The sequence below is a fragment of the Cherax quadricarinatus genome, chromosome 56 (genome assembly GCF_038502225.1).
Source record: "Cherax quadricarinatus isolate ZL_2023a chromosome 56, ASM3850222v1, whole genome shotgun sequence".
NCBI lineage: Eukaryota > Metazoa > Arthropoda > Malacostraca > Decapoda > Parastacidae > Cherax > Cherax quadricarinatus.
This window is the reverse complement of record NC_091347.1, coordinates 5,731,703-5,756,811: the sequence shown is the minus strand read 5'-3', so window position 1 is coordinate 5,756,811 and position 25,109 is coordinate 5,731,703. Positions and strand designations below refer to the sequence as shown.

At 42.4% G+C, this 25,109-nt stretch overlaps 1 protein-coding gene across 5 annotated transcripts in view; it reads left to right on the top strand.

The window, feature by feature from the left end:
* Rad17 (Rad17 checkpoint clamp loader component) overlaps positions 1-25,109 on the top strand; it is a gene marked incomplete at its 3' end in the record, with an annotated part of 202,403 nt that overhangs the window by 40,701 nt on the left and 136,593 nt on the right. For all 5 annotated transcript variants that reach the window (XM_070097049.1, XM_070097048.1, XM_070097045.1 and 2 more), the window contains 1 exon segment: positions 24,416-24,602. In XM_070097049.1, coding sequence (XP_069953150.1) covers positions 24,416-24,602 — 187 coding nt within the window.

Here is a 25,109-nt window from a genome sequence, read left to right as displayed (position 1 = left end):
AAAGTAGTTTAACCCTTTGGGAGTCGCCAGGCCCTCTCAGAGACTTGTTCTCAGGGTCGCCAAAATTTAAAAAAAAAAAAAAATACTTACGTTAAGATAGAGAATCTTTTCCCGATCATAATGACACCAACAGTATGAAATTTGATGGGAAAACTTACGGAATTATGCTCTCGTGAAGTTAGCAGTCTCGACGATGTTTATGCATCGTCGATTTTGCCGACTTTGAGCCCTATTTTCGGCCAATTCCAGTGTACTAGTCGACAAAAATCATAACTATTTCGCTAGAAGGTGGGTTACTGAAAGCAATGAAGAGTTTTTACGAGGATAGTGAGGCTCAAGTTAGAGTGTGTAGGAAAGAGGGAGATTACTTCCCAGTAAAAGTAGGCCTTAGACCAGGATGTGTGATGTCACCGTGGTTGTTTAATATATTTATAGATAGGGTTGTAAGAGAAGTAAATGCGAGGGTCTTGGCAAGAGGCGTGGAGTTAAAAGATATAGAATCACGCATAAAGTGAGAGTTGTCACAGTTGCTCTTTGCTGATGACACTGCTCTTGGGAGATTCTGAAGAGAAGTTGCAGAGGTTGGTGGATGAATTTGGTAGGGTATGTAAAAGAAGAAAATTAAAAGTGAATACAGGAAAGAGTAAGGTTATGAGGATAAAAAGATTAGGTGATATCAGATTGGAGGGAGAGAGTATAGAGGTGAATGTATTCAGATATTTGGGAGTGGACGTGTCAGCGGATGGGTCTATGAAAGATGAGGTGAATCATAGAATTGATGATAGGAAAAGGGTGAGTGGTGCACTTAGGAGTCTGTGGAGACAAAGAACTTTGTCCTTGGAGGGAAAGAGGGGAATGTATGAGAGTATAGTTTTACCAACGCTCTTATATGGGTGTGAAGCATGGGTGATGAATGTTGCAGCGAGGAGAAGGCTGGAGGCAGTGGAGATGTCATGTCTGAGGGCAATGTGTGGTGTGAATATAATGCAGAGAATTTGTAGTTTGGAAGTTAGGAGGAGGTGGGGGATTACCAAAACTGTTGTCCAGAGGGCTGAGGAAGGGTTGTTGAGGTGGTTCGGACATGTAGAGAGAATGGAGCGAAACAGAATGACTTCAAGAGTGTATCAGTCTGTAGTGGAAGGAAGGCGGGGTAGGGGTCGGCCTAGGAAAGGTTGGAGGGAGGGGGTAAAGGAGGTTTTGTGTGCTAGGGGCTTGGACTTCCAGCAGGCATGCGTGAGCGTCTTTGATAGGAGTGAATGGAGACAAATGCTTTTTAATACTTGACGTGCTATTGGAGTGTGAGCAAAGTAACATTTATGAAGGGAGTCAGGGAAACCGGCAGGCCGGACTTGAGTTCTGGAGATGGGAAGTACAGTGCCTGCACTCTGAAGGAGGGGTGTTAATGTTGCAGTTTAAAAACTGTAGTGTAAAGCACCCTTCTGGCAAGACAGTGATGGAGTGAATGATGGTGAAAGTTTTTCTTTTCGGGCCACCCTGCCTTGGTGGGAATCAGCCAGTGTGTTAATAATAAAAGAGTACAAGAAACCACCCATTTACCGATTTCAACTATCCAATAAAGTGGTCAGAATTTAGCAATTTTGCCAATTTCACACAAATTTCAAAAGATGCCAATTTTCAAATAGTGTCCAGAATAAACAAGAAGGACATTCCTGGCACTAAAATAACATTTCCTGTGTCTATTAGTCATGTCCCCAGGCCCCTCTTACATTTCTTTTACTTTCCACTTTGATTTTTTATTCTCACAAAAAAATAAGATTTACTGTTGTGCAGACTACTGCATTAGTGTAGAAATGGTATAAATAATATCAGCGCACTTGTGAAAGAATATTAGACTCGCCAGTTGACATGTATTGGACGCTTAGCATGATTTGTTTACTTTTGAACTTTGGTAAAAATTGAACATTTCTGCTACTTTGAGCTCAATTTCGAGGTACTTTTCTTTGTAAAACCAGTCAAAATCATCTCAATTTCTGTAATATGTCTTTCATTCTATACAATGAGACCAGGAAAACTAGAATACAACAATAAATACCATATGAAAATGCAGCGCAAAGTCGCTGTTTTAAACCAAAAACACGGTCAAAGTTTTTTTTTTCTCATTACACACTGTGTGCTGCAGGATTTTTTTATACTGCGCACACTGACCACATAGACCTATTCTTTCATATGTAGGCCTACCAGCTTTCTCTTGCTAGATTTGAGGGAGCTAGAATTTATGCATACTAGTACGTCAAAAACCCTGGTGCGTAAGGTGTACTAGTACGGCTGAAACCCCGAAAGGGTTAAGGAGTTTCCTTGTAGTAAAGTTCCTTGATTTGACTTATTGCTTAATACAGTGTCCCCTCACTTAGCGATGTACTCATTTACGGACACCTCGGACTTACAGTGAGCTCTCTGACCAGTATGCATACCCAAATAATGTATATTGGAGCTGATTTCCTCTATTGTGTTTATTACAATATACAGTACAGTGGACCCCCGCATAGTGATATTAATCCGTGCAAGAGAGCTCATTGTTATGTGAAATTATCGTTATGCGAATGAATTTTCCCCATAAGAAATAATGGAAATCAAATTAATCCGTGCAAGGCACCCCAAAGTATGAAAAAAAAACATTTTTACCACGTGAAATATTAATTTTAATACACACAAACTGAAAAAGGCATGCACAATTACATGACACTTACTTTTATTGAAGATCTGGTGATGATTGATGGGATGGGAGGAGGAGAGAGTGTTAGTGTTTAGAAGGGGAATCCCCTTCCATTAAGACTTGAGGTGTCAAGTCCTTTTCTGGGGTTACTTCCCTTCTTCTTTTAATGCCATTAGGACCAGCTTCAGAGTCACTGGAGTTCTGTCGCACAACATATCTGTCCATAGTGGCCTGTACCTCTCGTTCCTTTATGACTTCCCTAAAGTGTTTCACAACATTGTCAGTGTAATAGTCACCAGCACGGCTTGCAATAGCTGTGTGAGGGTGATTTTCATCCATAAAGGTTTGCACTTTCAGCCACATTGCACAGATTTCCTTAATCTTTGTAGTAGGCAATTTCTTCAATTTCTCTCTCCCCTCCTTCGAACCAGTTTCCTCAGGTCTGGCCTCTTGCTGTTGAAGTTGATCAATCAGCTCATCAGTGGTTAGTTCTTCATTGTCCTCCTTCACCAACTCTTCCACATCATCCCCACTAACCTCCAACCCCAAGGACTTTCCCAATGCCATAATGGATTCCTCAACTGGCATAGGATTCTCAGGGTTAGCCTCAAACCCTTCAAAATCCCTTTTGTCTACACATTCTGGCCACAGTTTCTTCCAAGCAGAGTTCAAGGTCCTCTTAGTCACTCCCTCCCAAGCCTTACCTATAAGGTTTACACAATTGAGGATATTAAAGTGATCTCTCCAAAAGTCTCTTAGAGTCAGTTGAGTTTCTGAGGTCACTACAAAGCACCTTTCAAACAGAGCTTTTGTGTACAGTTTTTTGAAGTTTGCAATAACCTGCTGGTCCATGGGCTGCAGGAGAGGAGTGGTATTAGGAGGCAAAAACTTCACCTTAATGAATTTCATGTCCCCATAAAGTCGCTCTGCCACGTCTGTAGGATGACCAGGGGCATTGTCTAACACCAGGAGGCACTTAAGTTCTAATTTCTTTTCAGTTAGGTAATCTTTCACATTGGGGGCAAATGCATGGTGTAACCAGTCATAGAAAAAGTCCCTAGTGACCCATGCCTTACTGTTTGCCCTCCACAGCACACACAAATTAGCCTTGAGGACATTCTTTGCCTGAACGGTCTGGGAGTTTCAGAGTGATACACCAGTAGCATTGGAACACATCAACAGAGTAAGCCTGTCTTTCATAGGCTTATGTCCTGGGAGTGCCTTTTCCTCCTGAGTAATGTACGTCCTGCTTGGCATTTTCTTCCAAAACAGGCCTGTTTCATCACAGTTAAACACTTGTTCAGGTTTCAGTCCTTCACTGTCTATGTACTCCTTGAATTCCTGCACATATTTTTCAGCTGCTTTGTGGTCCGAACTGCCATGCCTTATCACACTATGTATGCCACTACGCCTCTTAAATCTCTCAAACCAACCTTTGCTGGCCTTAAATTCACTCGCATCATCACTAGTTGCAGGCATTTTTCTAATTAAATCGTCATGCAACTTCCTAGCCTTTTCACTTATGATCACTTGAGAGATGCTATCTCCTGCTATCTGTTTTTCATTTATCCACACCAATAAGAGTCTCTCAACATCTTCCATCACTTGCGATCTCTGTTTCAAAAACACAGTTAAACCTTTGGCAAGAACAGCTTCCTTGATTGCCTTTTTGTTGCCCACAATAGTAGCGATGGTTGATTGGGGTTTACTATACAACCTGGCCAGCTCGGAGACACGCACTCCACTTTCATACTTATCAATGATCTCTTTCTTCATCTCTATAGTAATTCTCACCCTTATTCCTGTAGGGTTGGCACTAGAAGCTTTCTTGGGGCCCATGGTCACTTATTTTGCAGATAAAATCACCAGAAACACTGTAATAATATGAAATGTTCCGATTGTATGCTTGGATGTTACCGCGGAGGCTGGCTGGTAAACAATGCCACCGGCGGAACATGTGAGGCTGGCTAAGGGCGCACATTAGACGCGTCTCGGACGAACAGCGTTGAGCGGGTTTTTTAGCGGTATGCGAGGCAAAATCTTACCGATAAAATGTAGCAGTATGCGGATTTAACGTTATGTAAGGCCAACGGTATGTGGGGGTCCACTGTACACTTATGTATAAACATTTTAAAAATATACCAGAAATATTATAAATGGTGCAAAGGTGACATTAAAACAATATCAAAGATGGTTGACCATTAAAGTATGCTCCTTGTTTAGCGACGAATTCGTTTATCAATGCAGTACGTATTTGGAACAGAACTCCATCGTTAAATGAGGAGAGGCTGTTCATTTTTTTTTTTTTTTTCAACAAGTCGGCCGTCTCCCACCGAGGCAGGGTGACCCAAAAAAGAAAGAAAATCCCCAAAAAGAAAATACTTTCATCATTCAACACTTTCACCACACTCGCACATTATCACTGTTTTTGCAGAGGTGCTCAGAATACAACAGTCTAGAAGCATAATCATATAAAGATACACAACATATCCCTCCAAACTGCCAATATCCCAAACCGCTCCTTTAAAGTGCAGGCATTGTACTTCCCATTTCCAGGACTCAAGGCTGTTCATAACTTTGTATAATCTTTTATAATGTAGATTAATAATTGTTAATCTGTATGTATGTTGGTAGAATTACCAACAATTTGTAAAGTAAAAGGACACAAGTGCAATTAATATGACATTTTATTGTGGCAACTTTTTCCATCTCCAGGAGCTTTGTCAACGGCTTGACAAAGCTACTGAAGAGCGAAACTTTGCCACAATAAAATGTCACATTAGTTGCACTTGTGTCCTTTTACTTTACAAAATGTTAGTCTGTATCAGTTACAAAATATTTCACCACAGAAGGGCCCCATTTGTATAGCTCTAAGATTCACAACCTCAAACAATAAACAAAAATTACCGGCAGGTGGAAAAGAGCAGTTTTTTGTTATTGAATGTGTCTAGTGTTTGATAATGTGTTTACACTCATATTAAGTGCTCATTACAGCTTGGTATTAAAAATGATGAAAAAGTAAAATAAATACACAGTACATAAAATGCTTACCTTAACCCTTTCAGGGTCGACAGGCCCTCTCCCAGACTTGTTCTCAGGGTCGCCAAATTTAAAAAAAAACAAAATTATTTTTTCTTATGAGAAGATAGAGAATCTTTTCCTGATCATAATGACGCCAAAAGTGTGAAATTTGATGGAAAACTTACGGAATTATGCTCTCGTGAAGTTAGCGGTCTCAACGATGTTTACGCATCGGCGATTTTACCCACTTTGAGCCCTATTTTTGGCCAATTCCAGTGTACTAGTTGACAAAAATTGTAACTATTTCGCTAGAACTCCATTTTTTCTATCGAATGAGTACAAGAAACCACCCATTTACTGATTTCAACTATCCAATAAAGTGGTCAGAATTTAGCAATTTTGCCAATTTCACACAAATTTCAAAAGAATGCCAATTTCCAAATAGGATCCAGAATAAACAAGAAAGGCATTCTTGGCACTAAAATAACATTTCCTCTGTCCAATAGTCACGTCCCCACGCCCCTCTTACATTCTTTTGCTTTCCACTTTGAATTTTTATTCTCACAAAAAATAGAAGATTTACTGTTATGCAGACTACTGCATTAGTGTAGAAATGGTATAAATAATATCAGCGCACTTGTGAAAGAATATTAGACTCGCCATTTGACGTGTATTGGATGCGTTGCATGATTCGTTTACTTTTGAACTTTGGCAAAAATCGAAGATTTCTGCTACTTTGAGCTCAATTTCAAGGTACTTTTCATTGTAAAACCAATCAAAATCGTCTAAATTTCTGTCATATGTCTTCCATTCTATAAAATGAGACCAGGAAAACTAGAATACCATCATAAATATCACACGAAAATACAATGCAAAGTCGCTGTTTTAAACCAAAAACACTTTCAAAGTTTTTTTTTTCTCATTACGCACCGTGTGCTGCGGGATTTTTTTTTATACTGCGCACACCCATTATTGCGCATAGATCCATTATTTCATATGTAGGCCTACCAGCTTTCTCTCACTAGATTTGAGGGCGCTAGAATTTAGGTGTACTAGTATGTCAACCCTGGTGCCTAAGGTGTACTAGTACGTCGGAAACCCTGAAAGGGTTAAAATGTGGCACCAGCTGTCCTTTCCTTACACAACTGTTGTAAAAAAATGGCTATAATGGTGAAAAAGTGGTTAAAGCGCTGAACATAATGAACAATGGCTCATTTGAAAGCCAGCAAAAATGTGGAACACTGAAAAGAGGGAGCTGTATGTGAAGGGCCCTCCTGTAATGTGACTTGCTATGAGTCTAAAGTTTCTTGATGGCTGTATACATTTATGTTGTTTATATGTATGTATGCTGTTTTATATTGTATTATTTGTGCCTTATTGGCACATGTAGTGTTAGTGTTCTGCAGAAATTTGTGGTTACAAGGAAGTGTGTGTGGGAGGGAAGAAGAGCAGTTTGTGGAATGATGATGTAAAGAGAGTAGTAAGAGAAAAATTTAGCATGAAAAGTTTTTACAAAGCAGAAGTGATGCAAGGAGGGAGGAATATATGGACAGAAAATGAGAGGTTAAGAGCGTGATGAAGCAGTGTAAAAAGAGAGCAAATGAGAGAGTGGGTGTGATGTTAACTAATTTTGTTGAAAATAAGAAAAAGTTTTGGAGTGAGATTAATAAGTTGAGAAAGCCTAGAAAACTAATAGATTTGATAGTCAAAACTAGGAGAGGAGAGTTATTAAATGGAGAGTTAGAGGTATCGGGAAGATGGAGGGAATATTTTGAGGAATTGTTAAAGGTTGATGAAGAACGAGTTATGAGTGGGGGGGAAGTTTCTGAGGCAGTGGGTAGAATGAAAGAGGGTAAGGCAGCTGGGATTGATGGGATAAAGATAGAAATGTTCGAAGCAGGTGGGGATATAGTTTTGGAGTGGTTGGTGCTTTTATTTAATAAATGTACGAAAGAGGGTAAGGTACCTAGGGATTGGCAGAGAGCATGCATAGTTCCTTTGTATAAAGGCAAAGGGTACAAAAGAGAGTACAAAAATTATAGGGGAATAACAAAAAAAAGGCACGATATACAAATAACCCGAGTCGTACCGAAACATCGTCGTAAGCTCCTCTTCTATGTGCGGGTTATTTGTGTATAGGGGAATGTTACAAAAAACGCGATTCTAAAAGCTTAGAGATCTCCAGCGAATACTAGAAAGGACTACCCTTCTAGCATCCAGCCTGTTACTGGGTTTTCGTAACAAGTAGTCAGTATCCTTGTCCAATTATCCATTAGAAATCAGTATTATTCAATAGTGCTTCAGGATTACAACTGGTAGGCTACTAACTAGAGAAATTAAAATTTAATAAATTTATTAAGTCTAGAGGTATATTATCAAATTAAATTAATCACAGTAATCAAAATAATATCACATCTCTCGTTTACAGTATTACTGTGCTGAAAGCACATATCACATTTATAATTCTTAAGTACCGTCTGGTACATTAACATTTAATAAGATATTACAAATATGTACAAGTTTGTGTGTATGTGTGTAAGTGCTCTAAGTAGTTCGTTATGTCTCAAGAATCGACTAGACTTAAACAAGTGACTGACAAAGTCCTCACATAAACTAACTTCTTGACCAACTGGCAATCAGAACAGTCTGCTTGAACAATAAAAAGAATGCTAAGCCCAATAGCAATATAACAAGCAAATGCGACACAGAATCAGGAACAAGGAGATAATATAACGACACTAAGTAGGGACCATCTGCAGATCCTCCACAAAAGTCACAAAACTCCCATACTACTGAATCTAAGTTCAGCATAAGAAAATCCCTGACTGTGATAATACACAGATACCAGTACAAGTTAAGTGAGAAGTTACAGCTCAGGACCTGAGATGTTTCGAGTGTCTGTGACACACAACCTCAGTGCAACGTCGAAAATCACGAAGTCTATACAATGTTCTGTGAACAGAGTTCTACAGGGCTAACAAGAATAATGAGACAGACAATCTGTCCAACCACCAAGAGAGTCTAGGGCAGACTGAATACTTTAGGCGAGGTGAGGACACTCCCCCCCCCCTCGATCACGTGATAGCAACGTGGACAACTGCAGCTCAGAAGCCGGCAGTCTAACGAGCTACAAGCGATAATTACAGTAGTTTGACAATCAAGACTTGAACTGAGCACTTAATATGTTACATCCTAACAACATAAGTCAAATAATAATATAAAGCAATACATTTACGATTTAGCTATTATCGCAAATATAAGCAATATAAAATTATATGAAAAGGTAATAATTATATATATATATAATAATCATTGCAACCCATTCAGGGGTTGCAACAGGGAATAAGTCTGTTGAGTATCCCTGGTAAAGTGTATGGTAGTTATTATTGAAAGAATTAAGAGTAAGACAGAGTAGGATAGTAGATGAACAAGGAGGCTTTAGGAAGGGTAGGGGGTGTGTAGACCAAGTGTTTACAGTGAAACATATAGGTGAACAGTATTTAGATAAGGGTAAAGAGGTCTTTGTGGCATTTATGGATTTGGAAAAGGCATACAAGAGGGTGGATAGGGGGGGCAATGTGGCAGGTGTTGCAAATGTATGGAATATGAGGTAAGTTATTGAAAGCAGTGAAATATATGGGGATAGTGAGGCTCAGGCTAGAGTGTGTAGGAGAGAGGGAGATTATTTCCCAGTAAAGGTAGGGTTAGACAGGGATGTGTGATGTCACCATGGTTGTTCAGTACAGTAGGACCCTGCTTTATGGTGTTCTGCTAATACGGACATTTCAAATTATGACCAAAACTCTCTCTACGGCTCCCCCCGTCTTTCTAATACGGTGCACCCCACCCGGTTTGTTTACAATCTCCGTGAGCACATCTCTCTATAACGTCTGGAAATTTTCCAAAATTTCAAGTGTTTTAAAGTTATTGCATATTTTATATGTACTCTGATAATTATAGTACTTATTTGTACCTGTAGCCAAATATACTTAAACACACTGCTGGCATGCAGGTACACATTAAAATCACCAAGTCTCTCTCTACTCTGAAGACACCATATTAATAATTTCTTGGGGTGCATTAAATGTCATATACAGTGGACCCTCGGTTATCGGCTGTTCTGCTTATCGGCCAACTTGGTTATCAGCCGGGTTCTCGGCTTCTGGTTATCGGCTGTTATTTCGCTTATCAGCCATATGGGACTCGTCTACACACTGCCGCCAGCTGCTTGTGCGTCAGTCTGGCTCTGTGTCTGGGTGAGTGAAGAAGCATCTGCTCATTCATTCAAACATTTTGCTATAATCCATTGTTTTTGGTGGTTATTTATTAAGTGCAACTGTAAAATAAGTAACCAGGGCCCCAAAGAAAGTTCCTAGTAAAGTTCCTTTGGTAAAGAAAGTGAGGAACACGATGGAATTAAGAAAGAAATTGTAGCAAAGTACGAGAGTGATGGGGGTAGAGGGTGGCAGTGATGGGGGTAGAGGGTGGTAGTGATGGGGATAGAGGGTGGTAGTGGCAGTAATGGTGGTAGTGGTTGTGATGGTGGTAGTGGTTGTGATGGTGGTAGTGGTTGTGATGGTGGTAGAGGGTGGTAGTGGTTGTGATGATGGAAGAGGGTGGTAGTGGTTGTGATGGTGGTAGAAGGGGGTATTGGTTGTGATGGTGGTAGAGGGTGGTAGTGGTTGTGATGGTGGTAGTGGTTGTGATGGTAGAGGGTGGTAGTGGCTGTGATGGTGGTAGAGGGTGGTAGTGGCTGTGATGGTGATAGAGGGGTGGTAGTGATTATGGTAGAGGTTGGTAGTGGTTGTGATGGTGGTAGAGAGTGGTAGTGGTTATGATGGTGGTAGAGGGTGGTAGTGGTTGTGATGGTGGAAGAGGGTGGTAGTGATAGTGGTAGAGGGTAGAGCTGCAAGACCTTCAACTGGAACAGCAACAGACCACAGCTGAGGACATTGCTTCAGAGGAGGAGGAAGAGAGGGGGGAGAATGTGCCTTCTTCAGTGATTAAGGACATGTGTGCAAAGTGGAGTGAGTTGCAGGGGTACAGTGACTCAAGCCTCTCTCCTCCTCCCTATCTTCCATAAGCCAAGAAGAGTCTTCAATAAAGGTATGTAATAAATACTAATTTAATTGTTCATGTATTTATTTTATTTAGTTATTGTTTTGTATATGTGAAACTATAATCAGCCTTTAAAAAAATAATTTTTTGTGAACAATTTTGGGTGTCTGGAACAGATTAATTGTATTTACGTTAATTCTTATAGGAAATATTATTTCGGTTTTCGGCTATTTCGGTTTTAGGCTGAGCTTCTGGAACAGATTACGGTCGATAACTGAGGGTCCACTGTATTATGCTAATATAGACATTTCCATTAATCCATCTATGATATTTTTTCAAAATTATATAAGAAACGCTACATAACATATAAACATGATAAATACACCCTCGACCACTTACTACTTCAAAATTTGGATGTCTGAATTTCATTGTTTTAACCCCTAAACGGTCCAAACGTATATATATGTTCTCTCGTGTAGTGCCCCAAATTTAGCATTTAGCATACATTTTAGCATACATACAGAGGTACAAAAAAATACAGGTAAGAGCAGCATGCCAAAGCCACTTATATGCATAGCATTACGGGCTGGCTTAATATTAACTTAAGATTAACTAAGCAATGATGAAATCAGTGATAAAACATTATTGTAAACAGATAACTATAAAGCACAAGTGAGTATTACAAAGACAGGTCATATGGTTGCATGCATTGCTGTACATTCAGTCAAATGGAGTATGTATTCTGTTAGGTAGTGTATTTAAAAAAAATAATAAAGTTAGATTGGGTCCTAGGTTTAACATTTGTGTGATATAATTGTGAGTAACATTTAGGATATGCAATTTATAAGGTTCAGTTATTCAGTATTTATTTGGTTTTGAGTGAGTAAGTGATCTTTGAGAAGAGACTTGAATTTATAAACAGGTAGTGTTTCTTTTATATTTACAGGTAATGAATTCCAGATTTTAGGGCCTTTTATGTGCATTGAGTTTTTGCATAGCGTGAGATGGACACGAGGAACATCAAAGAGTGATCTGTGCCTTGTGTTATGGTCATGTGTTCTGTTGAGGTTGGCAAGGAGATGTTTGAGGGGAGGGTTAATATCAGAGTTAAGTGTTCTATGTATGTAATAGGTGCAGTAATAAGTATGGATGTTTTGTATGGTGAGTAGGTTGAGTGTTTTGAATATTGGTGGAGTGTGCTGCCTGTAGTGAGAATTTGTTATTCTAACTGCAGCCTTTTGTTGGGTAATTAGTGGTCTGAGATGGTTAATTGTTGTTGAGCCCCATGCACAAATTCCATAGGTGAGATAGGGGTAAATAAGAAGAGTGATAAAGGGCCAGGAGGGCTGACTGTGGAACATAGTACCGTATCTTCGATAGTATGCCTACAGTCTTGGAAATTTTCTTAGAAATTTGTTGTATATGTGTATAAAATTTGAGTCTATTATCAAGGTGGATTCCTAAGAATTTTCCCTCTGTTAGCTTTGTGATAGGTGATCTGTTTATCGTTATGTTAAGAGGTACATCTGTAGCTCTGTTACCAAACTGAATGAAGTAGGTTTTGTCAATGTTTAGTTAAGTTTGTTAGTCCTCATCCAGGTAGATATTTTCTGTAATTCGGTGTTTACAGTATTGGCTAGCGTGACTGGGCTTGGGTGAGAGAAGACGTATGTAGTGTCATCTGCAAAAAGTGTGGGTTTGAGTAATTGCGAAGCATTTGGTAGGTCATTTATGTATAGGAGAAAGAGAAGAGGGCCAAGGACACTTCCCTGTGGGACACCAACTGTAATTCGTTAAGCGGAAGAGCTTGCCCCATTTGCGTACACATACTGGCTTCTGTTGCTGAGGTATGACTTGAGGGAGTGCCCTCTAATACCATAGTGTGACAATTTTACGTGGAGCAAGTCATGGTCAACTGTATCAAAAGCTTTACGTAAGTCAATGAAGATCCCCAGTGGGAGTTCTTTTTTCTCTATTGCAGTGTATATATGTTCTAGCATGTGTATAATAGCATCATTAGTATTTTTATTAGGCCTGAATCCAAATTGGCAGGGGTTGAGAATGTTTTGGGAGATGAGGTAGGAGTAGATTCGTTTATGAATTAATTTTTCGAAGATTTTTGAGAGAGGGTGTAAATTGGATATTGGCCTATATCCAATTGGCCGATTCCCACCAAGGCAGGGTGGCCCGAAAAAGAAAAACTTTCACCATCATTCACTCCATCACTGTCTTGCCAGAAGGGTGCTTTACACTACACTTTTTAAACTGCAACATTAACACCCCTCCTTCAGAGTGCAGGCACTGTACTTCCCATCTCCAGGACTCAAGTCCGGCCTGCCGGTTTCCCTGAACCCCTTCATAAATGTTACTTTGCTCACACTCCAACAGCACGTCAAGTATTAAAAACCATTTGTCTCCATTCACTCCTATCAAACACACTCACGCATGCCTGCCTGCTGGAAGTCCAAGCCCCTCGCACACAAAACCTCCTTTACCCCCTCCCTCCAACCTTTCCTAGGCCGACCCCTACCCCGCCTTCCTTCCACTATAGACTGATACACTCTTGAAGTCACTCTGTTTCACTCTATTCTCTCTACATGTCCGAACCACCTCAACAACCCTTCCTCAGCCCTCTGGACAACAGTTTTGGTAATCCCGCACCTCCTCCTAACTTCCAAACTACGAATTCTCTGCATTATATTCACTCCACACATTGCCCTCAGACGTGACATCTCCACTGCCGCCAGCCTTCTCCTCGCTGCAACATTCATCACCCATGCTTCACACCCATATAAGAGCGTTGGTAAAACTATACTCATACATTCCCCTCTTTGCCTCCAAGGACAAAGCTCTTTGTCTCCACAGACTCCTAAGTGCACCACTCACCCTTTTCCCTTCATCAATTCTATGATTCACGTCATCTTTCATAGACCCATCCGCTGACACGTCCACTCCCAAATATCTGAATACATTCACCTCCTCCATACTCTCCCCCTCCAATCTGATATCCAATCTTTCATCACCTAATCTTTTTGTTATCCTCATAACCTTACTCTTTCCTGTATTCACTTTTAATTTTCTTCTTTTGCACACCCTACTAAATTCATCCACCAATCTCTGCAACTTCTCTTCAGAATCTCCCAAGAGCACAGTGTTATCAGCAAAGAGCAACTGTGACAACTCCCAAGATAAAGAATCACACAACTTATGTGTGATTCTTTATCTTTTAACTCCACGCCTTTTGCCAAGACCCTCGCATTTACTTCTCTTACAACCCCCATCTATAAATATATGTATTAAACAACCACGGTGACATCACACATCCTTGTCTAAGGCCTACTTTTATTGGGAAATAATTTCCCTCTTTCCTACATACTCTAACTTGAGCCTCACTATCCTCGTAAAAACTCTTCACTGCTTTCAATAATATACCTCCAACATCATACACCTGCAACATCTGCCACATTGCCCCCCTATCCACCCTGTCATACGCCTTTTTCAAATCCATAAATGCCACAAAGACCTCTTTAGCCTTATCTAAATGCTGTTCACTTATATGTTTCACTGTAAACACCTGGTCCACACACCCCCTACCTTTCCTAAAGCCTCCTTGTTCATCTGCTATCCTATTCTCCGTCTTACTCTTAAATCTTTCAATAATAACTCTACCATACACTTTACCAGGTATACTCAACAGACTTATCCCCCTATAATTTTTGCACTCTCTTTTGTCCCCTTTGCCTTTATACAAAGGAACTATGCATGCTCTCTGCCAATCCCTAGGTACCTTACCCTCTTCCATACATTTATTAAATAACTGCACCAACCACTCCAAAACTATATCCCCACCTGCTTTTAACATTTCTATCTTTATCCCATCAATCCCGGCTGCCTTACCCCCTTTCATTTTACCTACTGCCTCACGAACTTCCCCCACACTCACAACTGGCTCTTCCTCACTCCTACAAGATGTTATTCCTCCTTGCCCTATACACGAAATCACAGCTTCCCTATCTTCATCAACATTTAACAATTCCTCAAAATATTTCCTCCATCTTCCCAATACCTCTAACTCTCCATTTAATAACTCTCCTCTTCTATTTTTAACTGACAAATCCATTTGTTCTCTAGGCTTCCTTAACTTGTTAATCTCACTCCAAAACTTTTTCTTATTTTCAACAAAATTTGTTGATAACATCTCACCCACTCTCTCATTTGCTCTCTTTTTACATTGCTTCACCACTCTCTTAACCTCTCTTTTTCTCCATGTACTCTTCCCTCCTTGCATCACTTCTACTTTGTAAAAACTTCTCATATGCTAACTTTCTCCCTTACTGCTCTTTACATCATCATTCCACCAATCACTCCTCTTCCCTCCCGCACCCACTTTCCTGTAACCACAAACTTCTGCTGAACACTCTAACACTATTTGTAGATGAATGGTTCAGAGAACCGACATGTTGATAAATTAGACACATGTGCAACCCTTGGGTATCTTTATTGAGGAAACGTTTCACCACACAGTGGCTTCATCAGTCCATACGTAGGAGAAACTTGAAGAACAGGAGGAGAATGAGGTAATCAGTCCCTCAACCTTGAGCCGATGTGTTCAGTCCATCAATCTATTCAAGATTGATGGACTGAACACATCGACTCAAGGTTGAGGGACTGATTACCTCATTCTCCTCCTGTTCTTCAAGTTTCTCCTACGTATGGACTGATGAAGCCACTGTGTGGCGAAACGTTTCCTCAATAAAGATACCCAAGAGTTGCACATGTGTCTAATTTATCATCACTCTTCACACCTCTCTTTCCTGATGCTTCTATTCTCCTTGTATCCCATCTACCTTTTACTGTGTAGCTACAACTAGAAAGTGATCTGATATATCTGTGGCCCCTCTATAAACATGTACATCCTGAAGTCTAGAATTTATGAGTATATATACGTCAAACACAGTACCTCGTAAGACATATATAAATGGCCGAAACAGTCACAGGGTTAAATATGAGATGTGGTAGCTAGGTGACTTGTAGGAGTGACAGCAAGAATAACATTTTCTCTAGTCCAACATCAGAGAAAATATGTACACTATACTGGGGGTCCTTTTCAAGGGGGGCTCCTTGGCGTGGTGAAGAGGCTCTTGGTCTGAGGAATTAGACCTGTCGGTCTTCTTCCTCAGACCGAACCTAATTACCCCCCAATCTCCCCTCCCCTATCCCATCCTCCCTATACTGGGGGTCCTCTTCAAGGGGGGCTCCTTGGCGTGGTGAAGAGGCTCTTGGTCTGAGGAATTAGACCTGTCGGTCTTCTTCCTCAGACCGAACCTAATTACCCCCCAATCTCCCCTCCCCTATCCCATCCTCCCCATCCTCCCCTTTTTCCTTTCCTCCTCCTCCTCCCCACCCCTCCCTTTTGCCCTTCCTCTTTTTGGCCTTTGGGATTTCTCCCACAGGCGCGCTAGTTCCTAGGTAGGGGAAAGGATACCGGGGTCTATCCCATTCCGTTGAGGTTCTTGGTGGTGGCGTAGTTTGCCGTGGAATCTGGATCGCCTGGGGATGTCCCGATCCCTCTCCGGTATCCCGGAGTAGCTTTGGGAGTCTTTCGGGCGACAGGTGTATCTCTGGAAGCCACCTTTCGGATTTCGGGGGTGGTGGCCGAAGGAGGTATGCTTTGTAGCGGATATCCGGCCGCCCTCTCTTTTGTCCACCGAGGTAGCTCGGCAGATGTGAGGTTGCTATCCCGGATTGTTAGTTTACTAGCATGATGGGTAGGGTATGGCACGGGTTCCATGCTGCATCTGCGCTACTTGCGGTGCTGAGGTCCTCTTGGGCGCGGAGGGAGATTTCTGGCCCTTTCATTCCTCCTAGGAACTATCCCTCTCCGGTCCCCCCTTTTTTATTCTTTTTTTTATTTTTTTCTTTTCTTCTTTCTTTTTTTGTTCTTAAAAACAAAAAGAAAGAAGTAACCTAACCATGGCAGCCCTAGTCCATGAACCCACTACCCCCGGGCCCCTTCTTGATACCGCACCCCGTTCTGACCCCGCCTCGTCTTTGGACCACTCTTAAGACACTCCTCATGCCTCTGTACCTATTGCCGGTGCTGTTTCCTCACCCGCTTCAGGTACTGAGGCCTCGACTGACTCCTTCGATTTATCGGACCTTCGCTCTCCTCTGACTATGCTTCCGGCCTCTCCCTCTATGGTGCAGCAATTTTCAAATTGCCGACCCGTTCCACATCGGACCAACTCTGGTCCCACGCCTAAACGCCAACGACAATTACCTGCTGATGATACTTCTCCACCTTCTCGTTCTTCTCAGAAACGATCGACACGTCCTTCACTACCTTTCCACGCTCAGTTTCAGACTGAACAATGGACTAATTTCTTCACTTTACGACCGACTTCCTCTACTGCCTATCTTTCTGACCATAGTATTGGCAAGGCACTCCTACGCCATGTTGGTAAAGATATTTCTTTTCATGCTCTTAAGAGCGGTACGCGCATCATTACCGTACAGAATGCTACCCAGGCTCATGAGCTCTCTCATCTTTCCCATATCGATACTGTTCCTGTCACTCTTGAAAAACATCATTCCCTCAATTCTTGTAGTGGTACCATCATTCTGCCCCATACCATAGTTCAACAAAATTTCCAGACATGTGGCACTGACATTCTTGAACAGCTGGAACTCCAAGATCTCCCAATCCTCAAGGTAGACACTTATGTTCTTCCTGCCCGCGGGCGGAGACGATACCCTAGCAATGTGGCTCGTTTAACTTTTGACAGCCGAGAACTCCCATCCTCAGTTTATATAGCAGGACATCGGTTACAAGTTCGAAAGGTGATCCCTACACCACAACAGTGTAGAAATTGCTGGCGATTTGGCCATCCAGCGAAATATTGCAGATCTATCGCCGAATGCCCAGTCTGTGGTGCCGATGACCATTCTAATACGTCTTGCAATCGATCTCTCTCTTGCCTTAACTGTCATGAGGCTCATCCTTCGTACTCTCGCCGTTGTCAAGTCTATTTAAACGAGCGGGAAATCCGTTACCTCAAAGAGACAGGTCTCCCTTATGCCATGGCAGTTTCTCATCTCCGCCTCCAAGGGAGACTCCCACGTGTTTCTTATTCCCGTGTTTCAAAACGTCCCCCCACTTCTGGTATCCCATCTTCTACACCCACCTCTGTGGTTACCTCTCCCATAGTCACTCCTGTATCTAATCCTTTTGCTGTCCTCGGCTCAGAAGTCCCTACTTCAATGCCTCAGTCTAATCTCGCTTCTTCGAGTTCTCTCTCACAAGCCTCAGTATCGACGAGACCTCGTACGACACCTCCTCCCAATCGTCCCTCTACTTCTCAAAAGTCAAAAAAAGGTCCGTTAACACCTCCTACCCATCTTCCACCTCCTCATTTTACCCTCCCTGTCTCTGTCCCTGGTTCTTCCCCTCTCACTGGCTCAGTTACAAGTGTAGAGGTTCACCCTCCTCCTCGTACTGTACCTTCCTCCCCTGTTCCCTCCCAAGTTTCTTCCTCTTCTGCCACCTCCCAGGTTCCTGCCTCTTCTGTTCCCTCTACCCTTTTGCCCCCCCCTCTACCTTGGTACAGTCCAATACAGTTCCAATCTTTACTCATCCTCCCCCTACCATTTCCAATATTGTCTCCCATACGACGTCTCTGAATTCCGAAACACTTGAAGCAATCTCTGAATATATTGCAGAGACCAAACCATCAATGGACACTGATCCACCTTCCGCTCTTTCTCTCTCCTCTGCTCCATCTGCGCAACTCCTTTCTTCACAGTGCACTGTTCCTTCGCTGCTTGAACGTTTTCCACTGCCTCCGCATGTGGACTTTTCTAACCCCTCTAGTCCGTAGGAACCCTTACCTGCGGATTTCAAGTATCTTTATCATTGCCAATCGTGGCCTATTTACAGTGGAATATACGCGGCCTCGGGTAATCGGGGTGAGCTTCAGATGTTACTCTCCCAGTTTGCCCCTGTTGGTGTTTGCTTACAGGAACCAAAATTACACTCTGCTGTTATTTCTCACATCTCAGGCTATAATTTATTGTATTCTTCAGATCCTTTTCCTGATGGGACCTTTAATGAAAGTGCCCTTCTTCTACGCACTGATATTCCGTACCATCAGCTATTTGTTCATACTTCGCTGCGTTACACAGCAGCCCGTATCCACTTACATAGGTGGTATACGCTCTGTTCTTTATATCTCTCTCCTTCTCGGGCATTATCTATTCCGGATATTGCCTTCCTTGTTTCGCCATTACCGCCACCGATTCTGTTACTTGGTGATTTTAATGCCCACCATTTCCTCGGGGGGGGGGGGGGGGCGGTCTCACTGTGATTCCCGTGGAATTCAGTTAGAGGCTTTTCTTGCCACCCACCCCCTCCATGTTTTAAATACAGGTACTCACACCCATTTTGATCCTCGGACTCATACTCTCTCTTGCATCGATCTCTCAGTCTGCTCTTCCTCCGCCGCATTAGACTTCACTTGGTCTGTTCTCCCGGACTTACATGACAGTGATCATTTCCCAATCATTGTTACTTCCCCTTCATATTCGCCACCTCTTCGCACCCCACGCTGGCAATTTAATCGGGCAAATTGGAACCTTTACTCACACCTAACTGTTTTTAAAGAGGTTCCTTCTTCGTCCTCCATCGATGAGCTTTTACACCTCTTCTCGTCCTCTGTTTTAACTGCAGCTTCTCATTCTATACCCCAAACTTCGGGCAGGCATTCTCAGAAATGCGTGCCTTGGTGGTCTCCTGCTTGTGCTCGTGCAGTACGTTTGAAACGCGCTGCATGGGGCAGGTACCGGTACAATAGAACCACAGAGAGAGACTTCTTGATTTTAAGCAGAAGCGTGCGATCGCTCGCCGTGTCATCCGTGACGCTAAACGCACTTGCCAGCGAGATTATGTCTCCACCATCACCTCTGCTTCCTCTATGAGTGCAGTCTGGAAAAAAGTACGAAAACTGAGTGGTAAATATTCTCCTGACCCGGCTCCTGTTCTGCGGGTTGCCGGTGTTGATATAGCAAACCCACTAGATGTTGCCAATGAAATTGGCAATCATCTGGTCCGTATTTCTCAGGGACTCCATCTATGCCCCTCATTTCTTTCCTCAAAGTCTGCCAGAGAGTTAGCACCCTTGGACTTTTCTTCTCTCAGAGAAGAACAGTATAATGTGTCTTTTACACTTCAAGAACTGGAGGCAACACTCTCAGCTTGCCGATCATCGGCAGCTGGGCCCGACGACATTCATATTCGTATGCTACAACATTTACATCAGTCAGCCCTTGCAGTCCTATTACGCCTTTACAATCTTATTTGGTCACAATGAGTTCTTCCACAGCTGTGGAAGTCCGCTATTGTTCTCCCTTTCCGCAAACCAGGCACTACGGGACATGAAACCTCCCACTATCGTCCCATTGGTCTTACCAGTGCAGTTTGCAAAGTGATGGAACGCCTAGTAAATAGACGTTTAGTGTGGTATTTAGAGACACACAACAGTCTCTCCACTCGTCAATATGGCTTTCGTAAGGGACGTTCTACCATAGACCATGGCCCGGTGGCCTGGTGGCTAAAGCTCCCGCTTCACACACGGAGGGCCCGGGTTCGATTCCCGGCGGGTGGAAACATTTCGACAAGTTTCCTTAAACCTGTTGTCCTGTTCACCTAGCAGCAAATAGGTACCTGGGTGTTAGTCGACTGGTGTGGGTCGCATCCTGGGGGACAAGATTAAGGACCCCAATGGAAATAAGTTAGACAGTCCTCGATGACGCACTGACTTTCTTGGGTTATCCTGGGTGGCTAACCCTCCGGGGTTAAAAATCCGAACGAAATCTTATCTTATCTTACGCTTGGATACGTATGTTCGTAATGCCTTTGCGAATAACCACTCAGTTATTGCCATATTTTTTGACCTTGAGAAGGCATATGACACAACTTGGAGGTACAATATTTTAGCCCAAGCCCACTCCTTAGGCCTTCGAGGCAATTTACCAACCTTCCTTAAGAACTTTTTAACTGACAGGCATTTCCGAGTTCGGGTTAATAATGTGCTCTCCCCGGACTTTATCCAAGCTGAAGGTGTCCCCCAGGGATGTGTTCTGAGCACAACACTTTTTCTCCTTGCTATTAATGATTTGGCCTCTAGTCTTCCATCAAATATTTGGTCATCACTCTATGTTGATGACTTCGCTATTGCCTGTGCAGGCGCTGACTGTCACCTTATTACAGTTTCTCTCCAGCATGCAGTCGACCGTGTTTCCAATTGGGCCACCACACGTGGGTTTAAATTTTCCAGCACTAAAACCCACCAAATTACTTTCACTAGACGCTCTGTCATCTCCGATCATCCTTTGTACCTCTATGGCTCCCGTATCCCTGAACATGATACAGTCAAGTTTCTGGGCCTCCTCTTTGATCGTAGGTTATCCTGGAAACCTCACATTACCTCTCTGAAGGCAACTTGTCACAGCCGGCTGAACCTTCTTAAAACCCTTGCTCATCTTTCATGGGGAGCTGATCGTCGAACCCTCCTTCGCCTACATTCCACCCTTATCTTATCGAAACTTGATTATGGTGACCAGATCTATTCAGCGGCATCTCCTGCTACTCTCTCTAGCCTTAACCCCATTCATCACCAAGGATTACGTTTATGCCTTGGTGCTTTTTGCTCTTCCCCTGTCGAGAGCCTCTATGCAGAAGCGAACGTTCCATCCTTATCCGATCGCCGTGATGCCCATTGCCTTCGCTACTATGTACGCTCTCATGATCTCCGCAATCCTTCCATTTATAGAATGGTCACTGATATTAGTAGACATTCTTTATTTGTTCGCCACCCCTGTTTACTCCGTCCCTTCTCTCTTCGCCTTCATTCGCTCTTGTCTTCTCTTCAATTACCACCTTTCTATGTACATGTAGCATCTCACTTTTCCCTACCCCCTTGGGAAGTTCCAGCTGTTCGAGTCTGTTCTTTCTCTCTCCCTTGCTCGAAAGCCCAACTGTCTACGGTCGCTTCCCGCTCTTTTTCTTGACCACTTCCACTCTCATTCTCATGCCATTGCTGTGTGCACAGATGGCTCTAAGTCTTCTGACGGCGTAGGATTCGCAGCAGTGTTTCCGGACAGCGTCGTACAAGGGCATTTACTATCTTTGGCTAGTATTTTTTCTGCTGAATTGTATGCCATCCTTACAGCACTTATCCGTATTGCATCTATGCCTGTGTCATCATTTGTGGTTGTCTCAGACTCCCTTAGTGCTTACAGGCTATACAGAAATTTGATACACCTCACCCCTTAGTCCTCCGTATCCAACTTTGGCTACGCCGCATCTTTACCAAGCATAAAGATATTGTTTTTTGTTGGGTCCCTGGTCATGTTGACGTACAGGGCAATGAACAGGCAGACACTGCTGCGCGGTCAGCAGTTCATGACCTACCAGTTTCATGTAGAGGTATTCCATTTACGGACTATTTTGCTGCAATATCTTCCCAACTTCACACCCGTTGGCAACAACGTTGGTCTACTATGCTCGTCAACAAACTTCAATCTATTAAACCGAGTATAGGTTACTGGCCGTCTTCTTATCACCAGTGTCGAGGTTGGGAGACTACTCTCTCCCGTCTTCGCATTGGCCATACTCGTCTTACTCATGGATATCTCATAGAGAGGCGCCCTGCTCCTCTCTGAGAGAATTGCCAAGTTCCATTATCAGTCAGCCACATTCTGTTGGACTGCCCACTTGATCAACGAGCACGCAGAATTTACCTCCGTCGTCGTCTTCGCTCTGCTGCTCTCTCTCTCTACCTTCCCTTCTCGCTGATGGACCCACCTTTCATCCAGACACTCTCATTGACTTTTTGACAGCAACCGACTTACTTCACAAATTCTGATACCTTCAGCCCTTTCTACTTCAATCTCTTGCTACCCTCTACCCCCGTACTATCCCCTGCCCCGCTGTTTTCTGTAACCTGCTGATCATCCCCCCTCCCTTCTGCCATCCAATACCCTCGCTTCCTTCCCTACCCTGCAGCGCTGTATAGCCCTTGTGGCTTAGCGCTTCATTTTGATTATTATAATAATACGCGAGCAAATGTAGATCTACGTTTGGACAGTTTAAGGGTTAAATGTCGTAGTATATTACGTGTGGGTGGGGTGGGGTGGGGTGGGCTGACCTGGCTGGCTACTATACCTCCCACACTTGACTTCCTAAAAATAAATGTGACTCGCCTCCCACCCTACATTAAGACTACAAATATTTTAAGGTAAATAATGAGTGTACTGTGTGTGTATTTTACTTATTATTGTTTTTAATGCCCAGTTCTATTGCTAACTTAATATATGCTAATGTAAACTTGTTATCTGGCATTTATATGCATTTATAAGTGGAAAAAAATGGCTTTCTGTTTTCCAGCGGTAGCCTGGAACCTAACCTGCTATATAAGTGGGTCCCCACTGTATATTTATAGATGGGGTTGTAAGAGAAGTGAATGCTCGGGTGGTGGCAAAAGGTGTGGGGTTAAAAGATAAAGAACCTAATACAAAGTGGGAGTTGTCACAGTTGCTCTTTGCTGATGATACTTCTTTTGTGAGATTCTGAAGAGAAGTTACAAAGGTTGGTGGATGAGTTTGGTAGGATATGTAAAAGAAGAAAATTAAAAGTGAGTATAGGAAAGAGTAAGGTGATGAGGATAACAAAAAAATTAGATAACAAAAGATTGGTTTTCAGATTGGAGGGAGCGAGTATGGAGGAGGAGAATGTATTCAGATATTTAGGAGTGGATGTGTCAGCAGATGGGTCTGTGAAAGATGAGGTGAATCATAGAATTGACAAGGGGAAAAAAGGTGAGTGTTGCACCGAGGAGTCTGTGGAGACAAAGAACTTTGTTCATGGAAGCAAAGAGGGGAATGTATGAGTGTAGTTATACCAATGCTCTTGTATGGTTGCAGAGCAGGGGTGGTGAATGTTGCAACAAGAAGGCTAGAGGCAGTGGAGATGTCATGTCTGAGGGCAATGTGTGGTGTGAATATAATGCAGAGAATTCGTAGTTTGGAAGTTAGGAGGAGGTTCGGGATTACCAAAACTATTATCCAGAGGGTTGAGGAGGGGTTTTTGAGGTGGTTCGGACATGTAGAGAGGGTGGAACAAAATAGAATGACTTCGAGAGTTTATAAATCTGTAGTGGAGGGAAGGTGGGGTAGAGGTCAGCCTAGGAAAGGTTGGAGGGAAGGGCTAAAGGAGGTTTTGTGTGCGAGAGGCTTGGACTTCCGGCAAGCATGCATGAGTGTGTTAGTTAGGAGCAAATGGAGACAAATGGTTTTCAGGACTTGACATGCTGTTGGGTAGAGGCTGTACTTCCCATCTCAAGGACTTGCGTCCTTAAGATGGGAAGTACAGTGCCTGCACTCTAAAGGAAGGGTGTTAATATTGCAGTTTTATAATTGTAGTGTAAGCACACCTCTGGCAAGACAGTGATGGAATGAATGATGGTGGAAGTTTTTCTTTTTCAGGCCTCCCTACCTTGGTGGGAAATTGCTGATGTGTTAATAAAAAAAAAAGTATATTATTGGGAAAGTGTCAGAATTTTAAGTGTTGACATGCTGTATTTTCTATCATTATTTAATTGCTTGTAGAAAATGCCTGGATTCCTGAAGATACTGTGAGATCAGCCAGTCAGACAACACAGTTTTGGGACTTCCTTATGCGAGCTAGCAAGTATAGAAGCGTGTGTGGAACAGGGAAAATGAAGAATCTGGTTTGTGTGGAGGACTTCCCTAATGTTTTTCTCAGGGATCCAGCTGTACTCCATGCAATGCTGAGGTTTGTGATGTTATTTTCACTTCATGTAGAATATATTCAGGCAGATTCATCTTATTTGCCAATGTGTTACTAGTAGCAAGTTTGTCATGTAGAACTTGGTTGGTTGCATTTTTCATGTAGTTGTACTTATGGCAAAAAGACATTTTAGTATTATCATAGTTCTGTTCATTTCTGAATTATCAGAAAGTAAGGTAATCATTGAGGGAGTTCTCATTCCCTTGTCTGTTATTTGTGTTGATGGATCATCGCCTCTGCTAGATAGTCTCAGATCAGGACTTCTAAATTGAACAGAAAATATTACTGGAATAGGAACTATTAATAACTACACAAGAAAGTAATGATTAATGCATATTTTCTGTAAGTATAGATATTTTAAGGTTTACCTGTCATCCTACATATTTGAGACAGCAAGAAAAGATTAGCAGTGCTGCCAGTATTCAAAAAATATTTAACAAGCATCTGTCACTTATATGAGAAGAAAGTAGTACCTCCCTGGATGGTTGCTGT